Below are 19003 nucleotides of genomic sequence, written 5' to 3'. Positions count from 1 at the left end.
CAGTATATTGTTGGAACTGGGAATTGAAAGACCGGGCTCTGGTGATTTGCCACTTGTCTGCCAAATTAAACTATGTGTCTGTTTGCAATAGTGGCGAATATCTGTAGCTTGGGTGTAGGATGAGGGTGAAGGTTCGTTCTCCGAGCTTGTGAGTTAATTTCCGAACGTTTTGTTACCAGGCTAGGTAACATCTTCAGCGGAGTTTAGGGGATCTGTTGTGAATATTCTCACATGCTTAGGTCCAAACTACTTGCAGGTTAACCTGCTATATAATCCAGTCTGCACTGTAGCTCATCAAACGGCATCTTTGTAAGCTTCCTATCATGCATGTGGTACTATTTGGTTCAGTTGCTTTTTAAATTTGATCCATCTTTCTATTGCTGAATTACATATTGTGTTTTTGGTTTAGTTGAACTCCTAATTAAATCAGTGAAAAACATTCATTTTGGTTGCTTTATGTAGATAGTACCAAACATTAATATTTCAACTTATTCATGGTAGACTTTTGTTGCTTGAGGTTTGAATCTACAATGTTTATTTATATATTTTATAATTTGTAGTTATGTTTGATTTCTTTATTGTACTTTAGTTCTGTGCAATAGTGAAGAGTTCACTACAATAATATTTATACCATAATAAATATATTTAGAAATATTTGTAAAAGTGAAAAGAAATAAACAGGAAAAGCAATAAAATGCTATAGGAAGGAGAAATCCTAAAATCTTCTGATGTAGTATAAATGGCCACTCAGAATCAAAATATACATTAGAGAGCCATGGTGGCGCAATGGTTAGAACGCAGTATTGCAAGCTAATTCTGCCAACTGCCAGCAGTTCAGTCCTGACCGGCTGAAGGTTGATTCAGTCTTACAATATTTCTGAGGTCGGTAAAATGAGAACCCAGATTGTTGGGGGCAATATGCTGACTCTGTAAACCGCTTAGAGAGGACTGTAACTATTACAAAACTGTATATAAACTGTGCTATTGCTATACATTCCTTCATTAGATCTATTTTTGGACCAATGGTTATTTTCAAATTTTATTGTTGAAACTACTTCCACATTTCAACAATAGAAACTATGAAGAATGCTGTCATTTTATTTGTTTTACTTATCCAGTTTTTTGAAACAATACTCTAAAATTATGCAAGATTATTTAGAATTGTTCCCATCATTCTGAAGTCTGTTCTTAAAATCTGTAAGGCTAGAATCTTGCTTTAAAAATTAAAAATAATTGAATTTCTATGAAAAATATAACAATTATTGTGTCTTTATTTTTTAAAGAAAATATTTAGAGGCCTGATAGCTGCAATACGATAATGTTCTTTTTTTTTCTTCTCATCTTCAGATGTACCTCTAATGGAAGAGGCTGTTCAGGAGCTGAATTCCTTTCTAGCAAATGAGAACAGAAGGCTGCAGGAATTGGCTGATTTGCTTCAGGAGAAACATCGCTCTATGTCTCATGAGGTACAAGGAAAGGTTCCAGGAAGCCATGTAGCAAAAATGATGGGGCCAGGAAAATTGTGACCTGAATTTTGGGGGGGCAAAGGAAAAGACCCAAAGGAGAAGGATGTTAATTAAACTGCTGAATCTTACTGATATATTACTTGATTGGCCTTGTAACCTACACAGTGTAAAATTTGAGGTCTCTAGGAGAAGAATAGCTTGGTGATGTTCAGTGAAGGGGGAAACTATAAGCTGCGGAACATAAAAGCAGAGTGTGAAGAAGAAAACAGGAAGAACAGGAAGCAAAGCTCTCATAGTGCCAGCCAGGTATTGGGGGAATAGTATGCGTTTGTCTGTATCACACTAATAAAGCTGAAACAATACCGAGTGCAGTTCATTGTTAACGAATCCTATGGGTACAGTGGGTCTTTTTTCATTCATTAGCTATCATGAGAAGCGCAAATAAAATATTTGTCCTTAATTTTAAATTTATTTTTATTCTAAAACTCTTGAAACTTTAGAATTCACCAACGCACCAAGTTAAATAAATACACTGCTACTTGGAGCTTCTTACGTTGATTGCGGGTAAGAATAGGCTTTTGGAGGTTACTAGAAGTGGGTGCAGATGGCTGCACTCAGATATTCTGTGTATTCAGATATTGGGAAAACAGCATCAGTTTTCTTCATAATGTTTATGCTAGGAGCACAAGATATAAAATTCTGGCTTCTCATCCCTACCAAGTTATGGTTTCACCTTTGGCACTTGATATCCTTCTCAACTTATTCTCAAATAATTGACAATCTCAGCTAAGGTGGTAAGGTTTCACACATATTGCTCCCCAAATTAGTTCTTAAGACAAAAGCTCCTTAGTATAATCTCCCCATTACTGTTGTCAACGTCAATGGTTGCGGTAGGCTTTTTTGACATTCTTGGGTCCTAGATGGAGAATATGGATGCAGTAATATACGGAGGTGAATTAAATGTGAACCATCAAACTAGTTTTGGACTGAGGTGCAGTATATTGTGGTTAGGGTTGCATTGTCTCTAAAAGATCAGAACTTAGGTAGTTCTGTACCTTGCATTATTCTTGGAGGACAGAGATTATAACTAGCTAAGAAAAAGAGATGCTGGCCAGATTCACTTCTTGCCTTGTATATTGCAGCATGGACAATAGGGGGAAGCTTTTGGACAGTATTTGGAAATGAAAGCAAAGTCAAAATGCAATATTGCTCTCTGGAGTGTGCTGTGTTTACTGTATGTCATTTGTTCTCTGAACTGCTCTGGTTTCTTCTTTGTTTCTTGATGTTCAAGAGGTTGATTCTTGGGGTCAGCATTTCTCACTTTTAATGACCATTTTAGTCTGGTGCTGTTTAATCCTACTCACTAACAATTAAGTTTAGTTACTTTCAGTTTTCTCTTTGTGTCTTGCTTTCAGCTATAAATGTGCTTTAAGTATTTTTTTAATATTCAGTTTAAAAATTGCGAGTCTGTCAAAGCAATGCCTTCTTTTGTAAGGGAGAAGCATGACATACCTTTCTTAAACAAGAAATTAATACATGAAAAACTTGCCTCTTCCGTTTTAGGTCTGCCTGTAGTTTAATTCATTGTTCTCCTTTTGTATTAGAACAATCCCGTAATTATTAGTCAGCATGAACAATTGCTTCAGAAAAAGCATTCTGTAACTGGAATTTTAAAACTGAAATGATGCTCATGCTGTGAAGGTGTCTTTAGAGTTGTGTTCAACACTGTGGCACAGAAACAAGCCATTCATAGGATGCATATAGTGTATGGGTTGTGGAATTTGCAGTGAAATCCTGAATGGGATAGGCTAGTGGTAGCAAACCTATGGCATGGGTACCAGAGGCGGCATTCAGAGCCCTCTCTGTGGGCACGCGTGCCATCGCCCCAGTCCTAGGCCTTTAACTGGGTTTTATAAAACCTTTTCGCTTTAGGCCTCTGCCGCCGTGTACAAAAAAAAAAAGCTTCAATTAATCAGTCAATTTCAACTTCTCGCAGGGAAAAAAAAGATTTTGCAAAGTTGGAATTGATTGATTGAACTTTTTAGTCCCACCCAGTCTGCCGTTACCACCGCAACCACGCTCATCCAATGGGCCACACCCACACGGCACCTGACGATGCATAAGTGGGTTTTGGGTTGCAGTTTGGGCACTCAGTCTCTAAAAGGTTTGCCATCACTGGGATAGGCTGTTGGTGCCATGGAAGGGAGGAACAAGAAGGGAAGTTTCATTAGTAGCCCCTGCAAATTGCTTTGTTTGCAAGCTTGTGGCAACCTTGGTGAAGGCATATGAGTAAAATTTGAGACTTTTGTGTAAGACAAAGATTGTCAAAACTGAGTCGTCACTCTGAGAATAAACATAGGAATCTCATTTTAACTTCTATCCCTTCTAATTTCTTTGCCTCAGTTTTCCAAATTACAAGGGAAAGTAGAGACAGCAGAGTCTCGTGTATCTGTGCTAGAGACTACAATTGACGACTTGCAGTGGGATACGGACAAAATTCGCAAACGAGAACAGCGGTTGAACAGGCACCTTGCAGATGTTCTAGAAAGAGTAAGTGGCAGTCCCAGATTAAACAATAGGAACATAACATATTTCTTGGGAAATGTGAAAATGTGGTTATCAACTTGGATTTTCTTTCCTACTTAAGTAGGCATTTCGCATTTCAGTGAAGGTCTCTGAAGTTGCACAGTGTTTGTAAAGTATAGCAGGTTTATTTAAAATGAGAACTGGAAACCAAATGGATGAAATTAGAGGAAGTAAAATGTAAATATACTGCCTTTCAGAAAAAAAAAGCTTCCTACTTTAAATTTCCTCTTGGAAAATTTTCTTGAAAGTGAGTGGAACCTCCTTTTGGACAGATGATGAGGGCTGCTCACTTATGAAAAGTTTTCTAATAGTTTGTGGTAGTGCTTTGAATAGCTTACTGCCTTTTCCCGAAAGAAATAAAATTGTATTATTATAATAAATATTCTAAAAGCAATGTGTTCAGTTACTCAGGTTTGAATAACATTTTGGAATTTGGCTTGCTCTCACACCTCATTTGAAATTGTTTTGAGTCAGAGTGAAGTCTTTAATTCAGTGTTTTTTTCTTTATGAACCATAGCTAAATATTTCTGTAATCCACTCTTTTTTTTTTTGCATCATCTAGACACATCTCCATGAGGGGCAGAAATTATTGTTATTGATAATTTCTTTTCAAAAGTTAAAATGCACACACAGAAAAACAAACCAAAAGCTTTTTAACTTTCATAAATGCAGCGGGAAATCTTAAAGCAACATTTTCAAAAAAGTTGGGGAGACCAAATACATTATCATTTTCTGTTTAATGATGGCCGTGAGGATCAGCCCTTAACTCCAATTGGAAAAGTTTTCATTTTGCACAATATGCAGCTTTGTGAACAGTGCCCTGTTAATAACAGCTGTAAAATATTTGTTTTTTTAAAAATTGTAAACCTTTCAGGTAAACTCAAAAGGATACAAGGTATATGGAGCAGGTAGCAGTCTCTATGGAGGTACAATCACAATCAACTCTCGAAAGGTAACTTTTAAGGTTCAGTTGCAGGTTATAAAAAAATAGAGGCACCGGGGGAGGGGAACAGAGTGAGAGCATAAAGCAAAGGATGTTATAAATGTGTGGTCCTGGTGTTCTTCCATTTTGCAGTTTGAGGAGATGAATGCAGAACTTGAGGAAAACAAGGAGCTTGCCCAAAACCGTTTGAGTGAGCTAGAAAAATTGCGCCAGGATCTTGAGGAGGTAACCACTCAGAATGACAAGCTAAAGGTAGGAATGGGGCATGTGCTTCCCAAAAGTCTGGAAACTGAGTTAAATTTGTAAGTGTAGTTCACTCTCACACCAGAAAGGTTTTCATTTTGGAGTCCATCTCATAGTCAGAATTAGCAGTCAGTAGTTTTTCCAAACGTGTCTTCTGAATGGACAAAGGAATTTCTGCTGAGATGAAATCTGTGCAGTACTTGGAGGACATGACCAGAAGTTTAGGTCAGGAAGACCATTGGCTTTTGGTCAGAGTCCTAACCCCAAACCTTTACAGTCTGCTGCTTATTCATAAGAGTATAGTAGTCAGCCTGGATGAGTGGATGAGACAGGCCAATCCAAGAAGAACTGAAAGCAGCTCTCTTTCCAGGAAGAGACTTTCAGCTTTGGCTCAGTAGATCACTGCTGATGGGAATATCTCCTGGAGCCAAAGGTGGCCCTTTCTAACCACAGCAACTCACATAAAGGGCAGATTGTTGCATTAGTACAGTGAATGTATTTATTTATTAATAACATTTGTATGGCTACCCTTCTCAAAATCAAATTCTGGGTGGCTCACAAGCCAGGAATAAAACGTATGTATGTATGTATGTATGTATGTATATGTGTATATGTGTATATGTATATGTATGGTTAATAATGCTAAAAACATATATATATATGTGTGTGTATATATATATATATATATATATATATATATATATATATATATGCAGTAAAAATACCTACATTACATGCTTTAAAAAAAGTATTGCAAGAGTGTATAACTCCACATTTTCTACAAGCTGTATTGATTTTAGTATGTTAGCTTCATTGTAATTGGTAGTTAGATTGCAGGTTTGATGCAATGCTGCCCTCCTCTGGGCTAATAAAGCAAGCTGGAAATAATAGCAACACACTTTGTCTTTATTATCTTAAATATTACTCAGATATTTATTCCAAAATAGAAACAGATTGCTAATGACAAGATTATTACATACATTATTTAATATATATTTTCTTCATACGGCTGAAAGCCAGATAGTTAAGGTCTGAAGCACTCTTCCATCTAGTCTCTGACACACACACACATCCCCGCTACGATTTGCTTAGCTTTAACTAGATGGCTGTTGAATTGACCATCTTCTCATAGTGTCCATCTGCATTGTTCTTTTTACAGGATGCCCAAAATATACATGAGCAATGTTGTATATATGATGTCCTAGATATCTTGTGTGTTTTGATTTTACTTGGGAAAATAAAAATACAGTCTAAGATATTAAGATCATTCCATTGCCTTAGAGAACTTAAAAAATGTCTCTTGAAATTAGGGACATGTTGTGATACATATTTTATTGCAAGGAACATACAGTAGGAATAACACTGATTATTAAGTTGATCAGTTGAAAACTTCTTGAAACTTTAGCCTTATTGCAATGATATAATTGCAACATTTAATAGGTGACATCACTCATATGCTATAAAATAAAGTCAGGTCTCAGTAAAAATCAAGCATTCAGAGCCATGTTGCAGGTGGGGGAATGGCAGTGTTGAACACTTGCTGCTCTTGGGGTAAGTATATTGGTGTGTCCTTGAGGTATCAGGGTTTCAGCAATGCCATCAAATTGATAAATAACTGGTTCCAGTGTATTTTGTTTGTAGGCAATCATCAGTTGAAGAAACAAATCTAAAGCATGCATCCTTAATACTGACCAGTGTTCCTCAGCCTTGGCAGCCTGAAGATATATGGAATTTAAATTTCAGACTTCTCCAGCCAACATGCTGGCTGAGGAATTCTGGAAGTCACACATTTTCAAGTTGCCAAGATTGAGAATCTGTGATATAGATATATAGACAGAAATGTGAACCAAGGTTATAAATTCTTGCACACACATAGCTTGCTTTTTTTCTGGGATTTTCCATGGTATAGATGTTAATAACAATAACAATATAATAATAATAGTAATAATAATAATGATGATGACAACAACAACAATAATAATAACAACAACATAAAGTTGGAAGTGACCTTGGAGGTCATCTAGTCAAACCCCCCTGCTCAGGCAGGAAACCCTGTACCATTTCAGACAAATGGCTGTCCAGTCTCTTCTTAAAAACCTCCAGTTTTCATCACTTCGGGAGGCAAGTTGTTCCACTGGTTAATTGTTTTAACTGTCAGAAAGTTTCTCCTTAGTTTCTGTCAAATAGATTAATAATATAAATCTCTCCAGACTAAAAAGAACAATTTTGATTGTACCCTAAACTTCTAGTTTTAATACATTGCATCAAAATATCCAGTGATATATCTCATGGTATGAATTGAATACAGTTGCCTGAACTTCCGTTTAGGAAATTGTCCTGCCTTTCTTTTAGCTTCTCTGTTTATTTTGCCTTCAAGATACTCTAATAAAATGGTTTGGAGATCATGTTGCACCCTCTTTATTATGCCACATATAAAGTTTGCTACAAAATATGCAGGCTATTGTTTATATTTCATCAGAGTAATACATAAATGTTTACTACATGTATAAGCTTTAACTTACGAATTATGACTAGTTTCAGATTATATTGCCAGATTTCATAATTTATTGTTATTCTCTTTTTTAATGGCCATTTGGGATTTTATGTAAAAGCTTGACATCAATTTTATTTTATTTTATTAAACGACCATGGAAAGAATTTGTAGAAAAGCTAGCTTTGGTTCCAAGGATTGTCCAAGGATTGTTATGAACGAAAGGGTAATACCTAAGCCTAACTTTCAGATTGCTTTCTTTGTGTGTTTTTTGGACTGCATTTTTGTTGCCTTTATTTCTATCAAGTATAAATGAATCACTTCTGTTCTCTTTCCTGGGCCCAACCAGGTGGATCTAAGGCGAGCAGTGGAAGAGGTAGTGAAGGAAACTCCAGAATACCGTTGCATGCAGTCCCAGTTCTCTGTATTATATAATGAGAGCCTCCAGTTAAAATCACAGCTGGATGAAGCCCGCACTCTGCTACATGGTACCCGAAGTACTCACCAGCGCCAGGTGGAACTGATTGAGGTAATGGCTTTCTCCCTTTGTGTCTCCTACTTTGTCCTGAAAATATAAGAAAATGAGTGTTATACCTTTTGCAGCTTTGCTCATTCCAAATGCTTTGAACAGTAACTCCTACTAATCCCAGCTATGTGATACGTGGCTCTTGCTAGCCTGGAACATTTCAGGGTGAAAATGTTTTTGTAACACAAACTATAAAGCCTGTGTGTCATCATCAGGATAATCAGGTGGAGATTGCAAAGACAAAAGCTGTTAGTAGATAAATAAGCAAGTACCTATTCTGGCCAAATCCCTCAGAAAGGGTTTAGAATAAAAAAAAAGTGCAGACAGAAATAGATGATATCATATTTAGATGTCAAAGACAGTTTCAAATAAACTGTTATGGGAATAGTCATTATGGTTCTAGAACAGGGGTCTTCAAACTTGGCCCTTTTATGACTTGTGGACTTCAACTCTCAGAATTCCTCAGCCAGGCGCGCTGGGTGAGGAATTCTGGGAGTTGAAGTCCACAAGTCAGAAAAGGGCCAAGTTTGAAGGACCCCTGTTTTAGAAAGTGTATCTACAGCCTTTCTTCATCCTGGCAGCATTAATGCAGTAACTATCATTTTGTCTTCCAGCGGGATGAAGTCAGCTTACACAAGAAATTACGAACAGAGGTTATTCAGCTGGAAGACACTCTTGCCCAGGTTCGTAAGGAATATGAGATGTTGCGGATTGAATTTGAACAGACTCTTGCAGCTAACGAACAAGCAGGTACTTCATACCAGTTCTTTCCTAGAAATCCTTCTTCGTTGATTTTGCAAAGCCAGCTGCACAAATAATCTTTTTAACACTGCATAACTTCACCAGTGACATAGCTCTTTGTAGTTTAACATTAAAGGGCCATTAGTTTTAAAATTTAGATGAACTTTTAAACAAGCCCCCAAGCATGATAGCAGACAAATCTAATGGATAGGTGGATGGATGATTGTAAGTCATGAGGATTCAGCTTCTACAGTACAATATTTTTGATCTATTAGCATGGGGCTTTTTAAGGGCACTTTCTGCGTGTTCTTGCAATATTTTTTTATTCCACCATAGATCCTTTTGTAATTGGATTGCTAGAATCACAGGAACCAAAGCCCTTTATAAGCACCATTTTGAAGGATGGCTGCTACTTGATCATCTGCAAAGTTCTGGTGATTAATATGAAACCCTGACACTGTCTTTGTGTGCAGCATTGCTGGCACTGGAAATGATCTGAGGCCCAAGAGGGTCTTTTGGTCATTGAGAGGTGACATTTCATTTGTTTTGAAAGCTTGTATTAATCCTCCCTAATACAAATCACCATTAGTTACAATTAGTCTAGGAATTAGTCTGTTTGAGGAAGGGTTATTAATGGCAAAATTGAGGAGAAGTTGATGTAACACATCTGTTATGTGTGTGTGTTGTAGGCCCCATCAATCGAGAGATGCGCCACCTCATCAGCAGTCTCCAAAATCACAATCACCAGCTAAAAGGGGAGGTGCTGAGATATAAGAGGAAGCTGAGGGAGGCTCAGTCTGACTTGAGCAAGGTAAGGGAGATGGGAAAATAAAGATTGTCTCAAAAAAAACTGGAAGCAAAAAGATGGGTGCATTAATTCAGGTTTGAAGAACATGTGGGATAGTGTTTGCATGACCAGCTGTGCTTTTTTTCCCCCAAGACAGTGCTTTATATTTATCATTTTATAAATAATCCTATTAGAAATGTTTCTTAAACGACTGCCCAAATAGTTTTAGTTTCTTTAAATGATCCATTCTGGCTATTTTTACAGAAAAGTACAGTAAATGAAATGTTGAAAAAAAAAAAAGGTAACGTGTGTACAGAAAACACTGCAATCTGGAGATAGATCATTTGGGAGGTTCTCTTTCTGTTCTAGAACACGTGAATCTGAATTTCCAGTAATGGTCTGGTAGTGATCAGAATACCACAAAACACAGCCTGTTTCAGAAAATTTTATTTCTCAAGATTGCTGGCCCACCTCCAGAATGTATTATAGTATCTCAGAATTCCCATAATATTCCACCCTCAAGTTCCAAATTGTTTATTAGTTTATTAAAATATAAAATACGAAAAAATATGAAAGTAGTGGCAAAGTAGGGGAGGAAGAAGGAAAGACAGGTGTAGGAATAAAGAGGAAAAGGAAAGAATAGCATTGTCTTCCTACCCTTTTTAGCACAGTAGATTAAAATAATAATATACAGCCACAGTTTTTTACTTTTATATAATAATACCTACTAGTCATTTCTATAACAACAAATCTATCTAATCAGCAAAACCCAAAGTCAAAGTTTCACTTTTTTCCACCTCGGGCACAAAGTCGAGAAGCGGTTTCCAAAGTTAGCTGTACTCTTTGTTTAGGTCAGTCAATTTAGCTATTTCAGTGCTAATTGCATCAGTTTTTCCAGCCAGTCATCTATTGTGGGAATTAAAGTATCTTTCTATTTTTGTGCACGGAGCATTCTTGCTGCTATCAATAATATTCCAGCTTTAAAACAGAATATTTGCATGTACCAATTACACAGGGCGTGAAGGATAATATACAATGATCTCTGTATTTTCACATTTGGGTGAACAGAAAAGTGTCCCACCCTACCCCACGTTTGAAATTGCTTTGGTGTGTTTTGGCTAGCGCTGTAAAATGAAGGTAAAGAACAAGAGGTGTTTTTTGAAGACCCACGTCAAAAGTATCCCTAATATATTGTTCTTCTACTCCAGACTCGTTCTCGCAGTGGCAGTGCTGTCCTGCATTCCCAATCCAGTACTGAAGACACCAAGGAGGAACCACCAGAGATCAAGCAAGAAGCTGAGGATCCTTCTCATGCTGCAACTTCCAAGGGACCCTCTGAGGATGCCTTGGAAACTAAAGCAAAGCGAGATGAAGAAGAACGGGAGAGAGAAAGGCGAGAAAAGGAGCGGGAACGGGAGAAAGAAAAGGAAAAAGAGAAAGAAAGGGAAAGGGAAAAAGAGAAAGAAAGGGAAAGGGAAAAGCAGAAGCAAAAGGAATCGGAGAAGGAGAGAGAATCTACCAAAGAAAAGGACAAAGGGAAACATGATGATGGAAGGAAGAGAGAAGCTGAATTGGTCAAGCAATTGAAATCAGATCTTAAGTAAGTTGATCTGCATTTTGTTTTCTTGGGGAACTGTACTGTAATAGCTGAAGATAACTGTTTATGTTGTGGTCCTTATATGACATTTCTGTGTCAAGAAAAGAAACAGGGATTAAAGTTGGGTCCCAGATCTTGAAAAGTGTTTTAATTTTAACAGTGGGTTAAACTTTACAGATATTATCAATTTACAAAGGAGATCCCTGGATTTGTGGAAGTCACCTGGGATTGCTTTAAGGCTGCCTGCGCCAATGAAGTGATGAAGCATCTGTGTGAGATGCTCCCAGCATTCAGGACCAATCAATAGCCTTTCAGCTATATAAGTTGTAATTTCTAGGCCATTTGCAAAGGGATGGTGATAAACAAATACTACCACATTTCACAGCCAGTATTTTTTCAGGTTTTCTCCTATGAGGCATGTAGCTTTTTGGAATTTTCACTTAGCAAGTTGCAGCCTCCAGTTGTGACTGTCTAGGGTCGAGATCATTTATTGATTTGTTCCATCACACTTATAGAACAAAACAAATAGCCTTTTTTTCTGTTTTGTCCCCAGCATCATAAGCCCTAACTTAATGGAAAGTGTGAGCTGGATTGTTGTTTGCAACTAGACTGCTATACTATTTTACCCTTACAAATTCTGTTTTATTTTCCAATGTTCTCAGGAAGGCACAAGAGAGCCAGAAAGAAATGAAGTTATTGTTAGATATGTACCGCTCTGCTCCCAAAGAGCAGAGAGACAAAGTTCAACTGATGGCTGCTGAAAAGAAGGCAAAAGCTGAGGTAATCATGTTTGATGTGGTCCAAAGTACTTTCTGTTCTAATCTCTCCCACATTGGACTCTGATTTTTTTTTTTAAAGCATCATAAAGCAATTTGGAAACTTGGGAGTCAATTTAGAAGTGATCTCCATTGAATGTCTATTGTCTATCCTTTAATAGTCTGTATTTCAAGCATTCAGATTGTTAGTTGGAAATGTACCCAGTTTGGCTTACAAATCCATAAAAAAAAAATCCTTGCTTTTTCCTTGCAGTCTAAAAAGACATGGAACAAAGAAAAAACAAGAACCAAAGAGAACAGGAAAACAAGAATATTTGGGAATTGGACTTTAGTGACATACTGATCTTATAATGAATATAAAAGAACATGCCACAAGTCATTATCTTTTTGTGTCACAAACTGGAATGGAATAAATTCTGGGTTTTTTTTTTTTCATTTAAATCAATGATATGGTTCCTCTTCCTCTCTCTTGAAGTGCTACAGTTCAGCAGGTTGATGTGGAGTCCTCTTTTTTTATGAAATTTTGTAAGATGGCATTCTGTCTAGTGCTAATTAGCAAGTCTATCAAAGCTTCTTTTTACATCCTCCAAGTAATCATGAACAAACTTTAGGATTCTTTGAGCTCTTCTCCTCCTTTATTGTTTGCATATTCATTTTCTGTCCCCCCCTTTTAAAAACAAACAAAAAACGAAAAATCTTTTCTCCTGGACAATTCTGTTCGTATAGTTGGAAGAACTAAGGCAAAGACTGAAGGAATTGGAGGATAAGGAGAAGAAAGAGAGCAAAAAGATGGCTGATGAGGATGCTCTCCGAAAAATCCGGGCCGTGGAAGAACAGATAGAATACTTGCAGAAGAAACTAGCCATGGCAAAACAGGTAAGAGGTGGTAATGAGATGGTTGAGAGGCAAGTAGAGCAGGTGGTGTTATTCCTCAAGGATGCTAAATCTTTGATTTACTCTTAATGACTAAATAAGAGGTGATTGGATTGTAGAATGTCGATATTTTTCTGTCTTCTTACTACCCATCCCCACGAACTATCCATGTCCAAATGGAGTCATCTACTTAGCTAGGGAAATGCCTATTTGTGGTAAATCATATGTATCAGAAAGGTAGAATCCAGGATATACTACATTAGACAGTTTAAGTTAATTAATACTTTTGTTTAAATTATATGCCAATAACTAAAAAGAAAATCTAGACGCTCCCAATAGTTTATTTTTTTCATCACAAACAGATGATGCCGCAATGATGACATCCTTATGATGATGCCATCATGCAAATGCTGCTGTTACATATTTGAGTCCTGATGTCTGAAGTAAATACATAGATTGCAATATAAAAATAGTCCTCTTTTAGTGACCGCCTCATGCAACAACTCTTTCTGCTTGTGAAGGTGATGAAAACGTTAACTTTGCAGCCAGTCCTTGCGTTTACAACCTTTGCAGGTCTGTAAAGCAAAGGAGAGCTGAAGTAAGATTGTAAGCACGGTTGCGGTTTCACCCAGCGACCACTTTGCTTAGTGACCGAGTTGCCGGTCCCAATTGTGGTTTTTAAGTAAGCACTACCTGTATTTGCTTGCATGATGATATCACTTTAAAAAAATCATCATTTATATCCCCTCCTGTCAAGTGCCCACACATTCACTTACTTGTATCACAGTATCCAGGAAAGGTGGAAACCGTCTCCCGCTCAAATTGCAGGAGGAAGAAGCCCGGTTATCTGAAATGGATGTTACAGGCCAGGCCTTTGAAGACATGCAAGAGCAAAACATCCGCCTGATGCAGCAGCTGAGGGAAAAAGACGACGCCAACTTCAAGCTCATGTCGGAACGCATCAAATCTAACCAGATCCATAAGCTTTTAAAAGAGGAAAAGGAGGAGCTGGCAGACCAAGTTCTTACCCTGAAGACACAGGCAAGTGGGGGGAATGAGGAGAGGAATGAAATAGGATCCCCAAAGTATGGCTTGGCCTCTTTGACCAACCCATAAGTTGAAAATGCAATTGTTGTCATCAGTGAGAGACTGTATCTTAAGACTGGGTTTTGCGTACAACTTTACCACAATTTTCTTTTTGAGCACTTTGGCAGTAATCAGGTATCTTTTTACATAGGGGTGGACAACCTGTAAGTATGAGTGACTGCAGTCCCATTTTGAGACACCCCCCCCATGTCAAGCTGCTAATATTTTGTGACAAATGTTTGATTTTTAGTGACACTGTTTTTTGTTTTACAGAAAACAAAACAGCTCCCCAAATAGATGGATTAAGCCTCCAATACCCTGAATGCAACTATTCTGAGTAGTCATTCACAAAAGGGCTACAGGTTTCAACCCTGCTCATCCAGCGATATCCCTGTATTAATGACTTGCCCCTTATATGCCCCAGAAGCCATTTTTTAAAGGGGCGTGTGGGCGTGTGTGTGTATTCAATTCATAAGAAAATGACCTGTACCTATTTTGAAGCAATAATAGATTTTTGGTCCAGGCATGGTCTTTTCAGAGGAATGCTATGGAGAATAAGAAAGAAACTTTATTATTTACAGGGAAGCAGGATATGGGGTGGATTTGGGGGCAACAGTTTGATAACATTGAAGTCATATCAGGGGAATTTGGGGGCAATGCTTTCTTAATACCATAAAGAATATTGAGTTATATGATTTGGGCCATAGACATGAAAATCTAAATTGGCAATTTGAAAAAGTTCTTGTGTTTTGGAGACATAATTTCCATAGTTGGCTTATTGTTTTGTCACAATGTATGTGGTAGACTAAATCTGAAATAAATATGTTAAGCATATGTTTTGACATCATTCGAATGCAGAACACGGTGTTAAATGTAGATGTTGATTTCTGGAGCATCTTTTAATTTGTAGCCCTGCTTAGAAGTATGTGCGCTACGACTGCTTGACATTTCAGGTTCCATTAAAGGGAAGTTTCCATTGGCTGTACATATTGTATTTTCCCATCTATAAGACGCAGCCTTGTATAAGATGCTCTGGCATGCAAGTTTTTCCGCGCCAATCAGCTGTTGGGCAGAGCACCAAATAGCTGAGCTGGCATATCCGGAAGTTCAGCTGGCCAAAGATCTTGCCCCATCCCGCCTCCCATTAGTGCCAAGCCCATAGGGGCTTGACACCTGCATCAGGTGGCATGGCAACCCACACAGGCATGCCTTGGGCTGCAGAAGTTACCATTATTTTTCCGTGTATAAGTTGCTGCACTTGTATAAAACACACCTGATTTTTGAACAGGGTGTTTGCAGGAAAAAATAGCAGAAAATATGGTAGCTTCTCATTCTATAATGGGCAAAAACGCCTAATCCCCATTATAAAACAAGCAGAACAGTACAGTTGACTTAAGGGTTCCAGTCCTAAAGTTCAACAAATACAGAATCCTAAATGGAATGCTTTCCTCTTTCTTGTTTTTGCCTCTTAAAGGTGGATGCCCAACTGCAAGTTGTCCGCAAACTGGAGGAGAAAGAGCATCTGCTACAAAGCAACATTGGCACTGGAGAAAAGGAACTGGGTCTGCGAAGCCAGGCCCTGGAGATGAACAAGCGGAAAGTGAGTGGCTATATATGAAAGTGAGCTACATTAGTTCTAGGTCAGGGCTTTTCAACCAGTGGTACGGGTACCCCCTGTGGTGCATTGGCACCTGGCAGGTGGTACACAACCATCCTAGAAAAGTGGTAGCGGGGGAGGGGAATGAGATGAACCAGTGGCAGCACTGCACAAGCCTGAGTGGAAGCGCCAGGATCAGTGCCACTTTACAGCTGATCGGCGCTTCTTTGGGGCTGTCAGGACTCAATGAAAGCGCCAGGATCAGTGCCAGGTTCCAGCTGGAGCTCGGCCCTGATCCTGGTGCTTCTGCTGAGCCCAGAGGAAGCGCCGATCAGCTGGAATGTTGCAGCATCTCCAGGGTCTTGTGATTTACATTCAGATGCTTGGCAACTGATTCATATTTATGATGGTCACAGTGTCCCAGGAGATCATGTGAAGTGACCAAAACCTGCCGCAGATGGGAGGAATAAAAACCAAACACCCCCCACCCCTCCCCCCGCTGCCAATCCTTAACAGAAATGCTCACAACAATGAAAACCTTGGACAGGAGGAAGAGCACCGCCGGGCGCTGTCTTGCTCAGCTGTGGCACTTTTTTCAGTGCCATTGTAACTTCAAACAGTCACTAAGCGAACTGTTGTAAGTCAAGAACTACCTGTACTTTATCATTTTTTTCCTGGTTTTTTTTTTTTTTTTTTTTTTGGTCCTCAAGTTTTTGACACCTTGCTAGGTGACTGGTGGTACTCGGATGTTGCCATATCCTAAAAGTGTTACAATGGGTGAAAAGGTTGAAAAGCCCTGCTATAGACCATACACCATTCCTACCTTCCGGTGTTCTCTGCAGGCCTCAGAGATTCTACACTCCCCTGCTTTTGAAAATTCAGTGCTGGATGATTTAGACTGAAGGCCAGGAGAAAAGAAAATTAAAAGTAACTTCAGAAAAAGGGTTTCTTCTCAAAAAAAAAAAAAAATCTGCCCCATTTAAATAGGACTGTTTAGCACTTTTGTCTCAGCGACTGCTATCTTTGTCAGAAGTGTTAATGTGTTGTCCAGAAATGGCCAGAGAGAAGAGATTCAGAATTCTTGGTCTAGGGTTCACTCATATCCTCAACTAGTTGCTGATTTACAAATTAGGCCAGCCATAGATGTCCAGCCAATGGGACCTGCAGTTCATTATTATCTAAGAATCGAAGATGCAGAACTTTGGTTGACACAAACTTATAATTTGCATTCATATTCTTTTCTGCACGTGTATTAACAACCAGTGCTAATGTAGTAACCAAAATAGCAAGCCCTCAAAACATTATTATTAACCTCTCTTTATGATATTCAACCTCCTCAGCTCATTCTGCTTTTCATATATCCTCACAATCTCTTTTTGCTGGAAACCTTCAAACATTCTAATTATTTACCTCAGACCACTTGATTAATTTTTTTTGAAGTTTTTTTTTCATTTTTTTTTCCCACACACTTGCTTCTTTTTAATCCATGAAATCACTTTAAAGCACTGCTTTTTTTCTCCTAATTACAGAATCATTTGTGATTTCTCAGCATTTCCTTAGGAAGGAGATTTATCTGATCTAGCTATCTCTCCCTAAGGAGAGACACATTCGACAGGACTCAACACAATTGGAATAGCTGTTTTTCATTTGGGTGGACCAACCTAAGTCTCTCAGGCTTTCAATAAAATTTCCTCTGCCTTCTAGGGAACCTATTTGTTTGTAAAATAGAGACGTTTGCAGCTGTCAGGCCATTCCACTCACTCATACATTTCATAAATAGATATATACATAGCTTGATGATTGATGTTCAGTGACCATTCAAAGTTGCAACAGTGTTGAACAAATAATAGTCACGACCAGCCCTTGAAATTACAGTCATCACAGCACATATACCACAGAGTCACATGATCAACAGGCACTTGTCAGTCCAGTCACATTTACAACTTCAGCTTGCACTTCAATTCCCATCTGCATTCCCCACCCCAGGTCTGCCTTTTTGTCACCCTGCAACCTACCACTCCTAGTGCCCCTTGTCTCCGTGCACTCCACCGACTCCTGCTGGCCCTTTTTTGACACTAGGCGAACTTTAACAGCAGCAGGAGAAAGAAAATAATAAACAAGGTTAGCTGGGACAATAATTTAGATGGCAGCAGTAGAATACACAATGGGCAAAATGGCAGAGATTGGAGGGGGGACGGGGGGATACAGTTGGCAGATAATTGAAGCACACATATTGTGATAGGAGAAACTGAAATGGAGGTGAGCACGGCAGGGCAATGGAGCTTCTGCCAGCTGGGAAAGAAGCAGCAGGATGGAGTGGGCAGTTTGTGCAGGGCAGAAGTGCGAGGTCCTCGCCTGGCGACAAAATCAGGACTACTAGAACTGCAGCTGCCAAGTGATGCCGTTATATGCTGCTTCGCCCAACGACTACTATGCTTAACAACTGAAATTCCAAACACAATTAGGGTTGCTAAGCGAGGACTATTTGGGTTGCTTACCATTCACATTATTCATCTTCAGAGCCTTCAGACTAAATATATGAGAATCCAAGTCCAAGGCTTATAACTGTGAAGAATGGAACTTTTTTCCAGTTTCATTGCCCAGAAATTGTAGGGTCTTTATCCTACACCAATTTCTTAAGACCAAAGCACCAAAGCAACTTCTGGGAGGGAAATACAAAGTGACTGCTTGTTTCTATAGTATAGAGCATTGTACCACTTTTAGGATATGGCAACATCTGAGTACCACCAGTCGCCTAGCAAGATGTCAAAAACTTGATGACCCCCCTCCCCCAAAAAGGAAAAAAGTGATAAAGTACAGGTAGTCCTCGACTTACAACGGTTCGCTTAGTGACTGTTCGAACTCACAATGGCACTGAAAAAAGTACCCCCCCAGCCACAGCCGAGCAAGACGCCTGCCCGCCCAGTGGCGTTCTTCCTCCTGTACGAGGTTTTCATTGTTGTGAGCATTTCTGTTGAGGATTGGCAGCGGGGGTGGGAGGGTTTATTCCCCTTGTTTGCTGGGTGGTTGCAGCAGGTTTTGGTCACTTCACATGACCCTGGGACACTGTGACTGTCATAAATATGAATCAGTTGCCAAGCATCTGAATGTAAATCGCAAGACCATGGAGATGCGGCAACATTCCAGCTGATCGGCGCTTCTTCTGGGCTCAGCAGAAGCGCCAGGATCAGCGCCGAGCTCCAACTGGAGCCTGGCGCGAATCCTGGCGCTTCCACTGAGCCCTGACAGCCCTGCACCTCTAGCCGTCTCTCGCTCAGGCTTGTGCAGTGC

At 39.0% G+C, this 19003-nt stretch overlaps 1 protein-coding gene across 4 annotated transcripts in view; it reads left to right on the top strand.

The window, feature by feature from the left end:
* The window catches only part of RNF20 (ring finger protein 20), a 49542-nt gene that overhangs the window by 26784 nt on the left and 3755 nt on the right, over nt 1-19003 (top strand). For all 4 annotated transcript variants that reach the window (XM_039322176.1, XM_039322175.1, XM_039322172.1 and 1 more), the window contains exons 6-17: nt 1348-1466; nt 3870-4016; nt 4927-5004; nt 5128-5247; nt 8079-8258; nt 8870-9005; nt 9686-9807; nt 10992-11383; nt 12043-12160; nt 12883-13032; nt 13858-14070; nt 15590-15715. In XM_039322176.1, coding sequence (XP_039178110.1) covers nt 1348-1466; nt 3870-4016; nt 4927-5004; nt 5128-5247; nt 8079-8258; nt 8870-9005; nt 9686-9807; nt 10992-11383; nt 12043-12160; nt 12883-13032; nt 13858-14070; nt 15590-15715 — 1901 coding nt within the window. The remainder of the gene's footprint in view (nt 1-1347; nt 1467-3869; nt 4017-4926; nt 5005-5127; nt 5248-8078; nt 8259-8869; nt 9006-9685; nt 9808-10991; nt 11384-12042; nt 12161-12882; nt 13033-13857; nt 14071-15589; nt 15716-19003) is intronic.

Source organism: Crotalus tigris, unplaced genomic scaffold (assembly GCF_016545835.1).
Source record: "Crotalus tigris isolate CLP2741 ecotype Arizona unplaced genomic scaffold, ASM1654583v1 scf7180000023864.505019, whole genome shotgun sequence".
Classification (NCBI taxonomy): Eukaryota; Metazoa; Chordata; class Lepidosauria; order Squamata; family Viperidae; genus Crotalus; species Crotalus tigris.
Note: the sequence above shows the minus strand (reverse complement) of the source record. Positions and strands in the feature narration are given on the sequence as shown.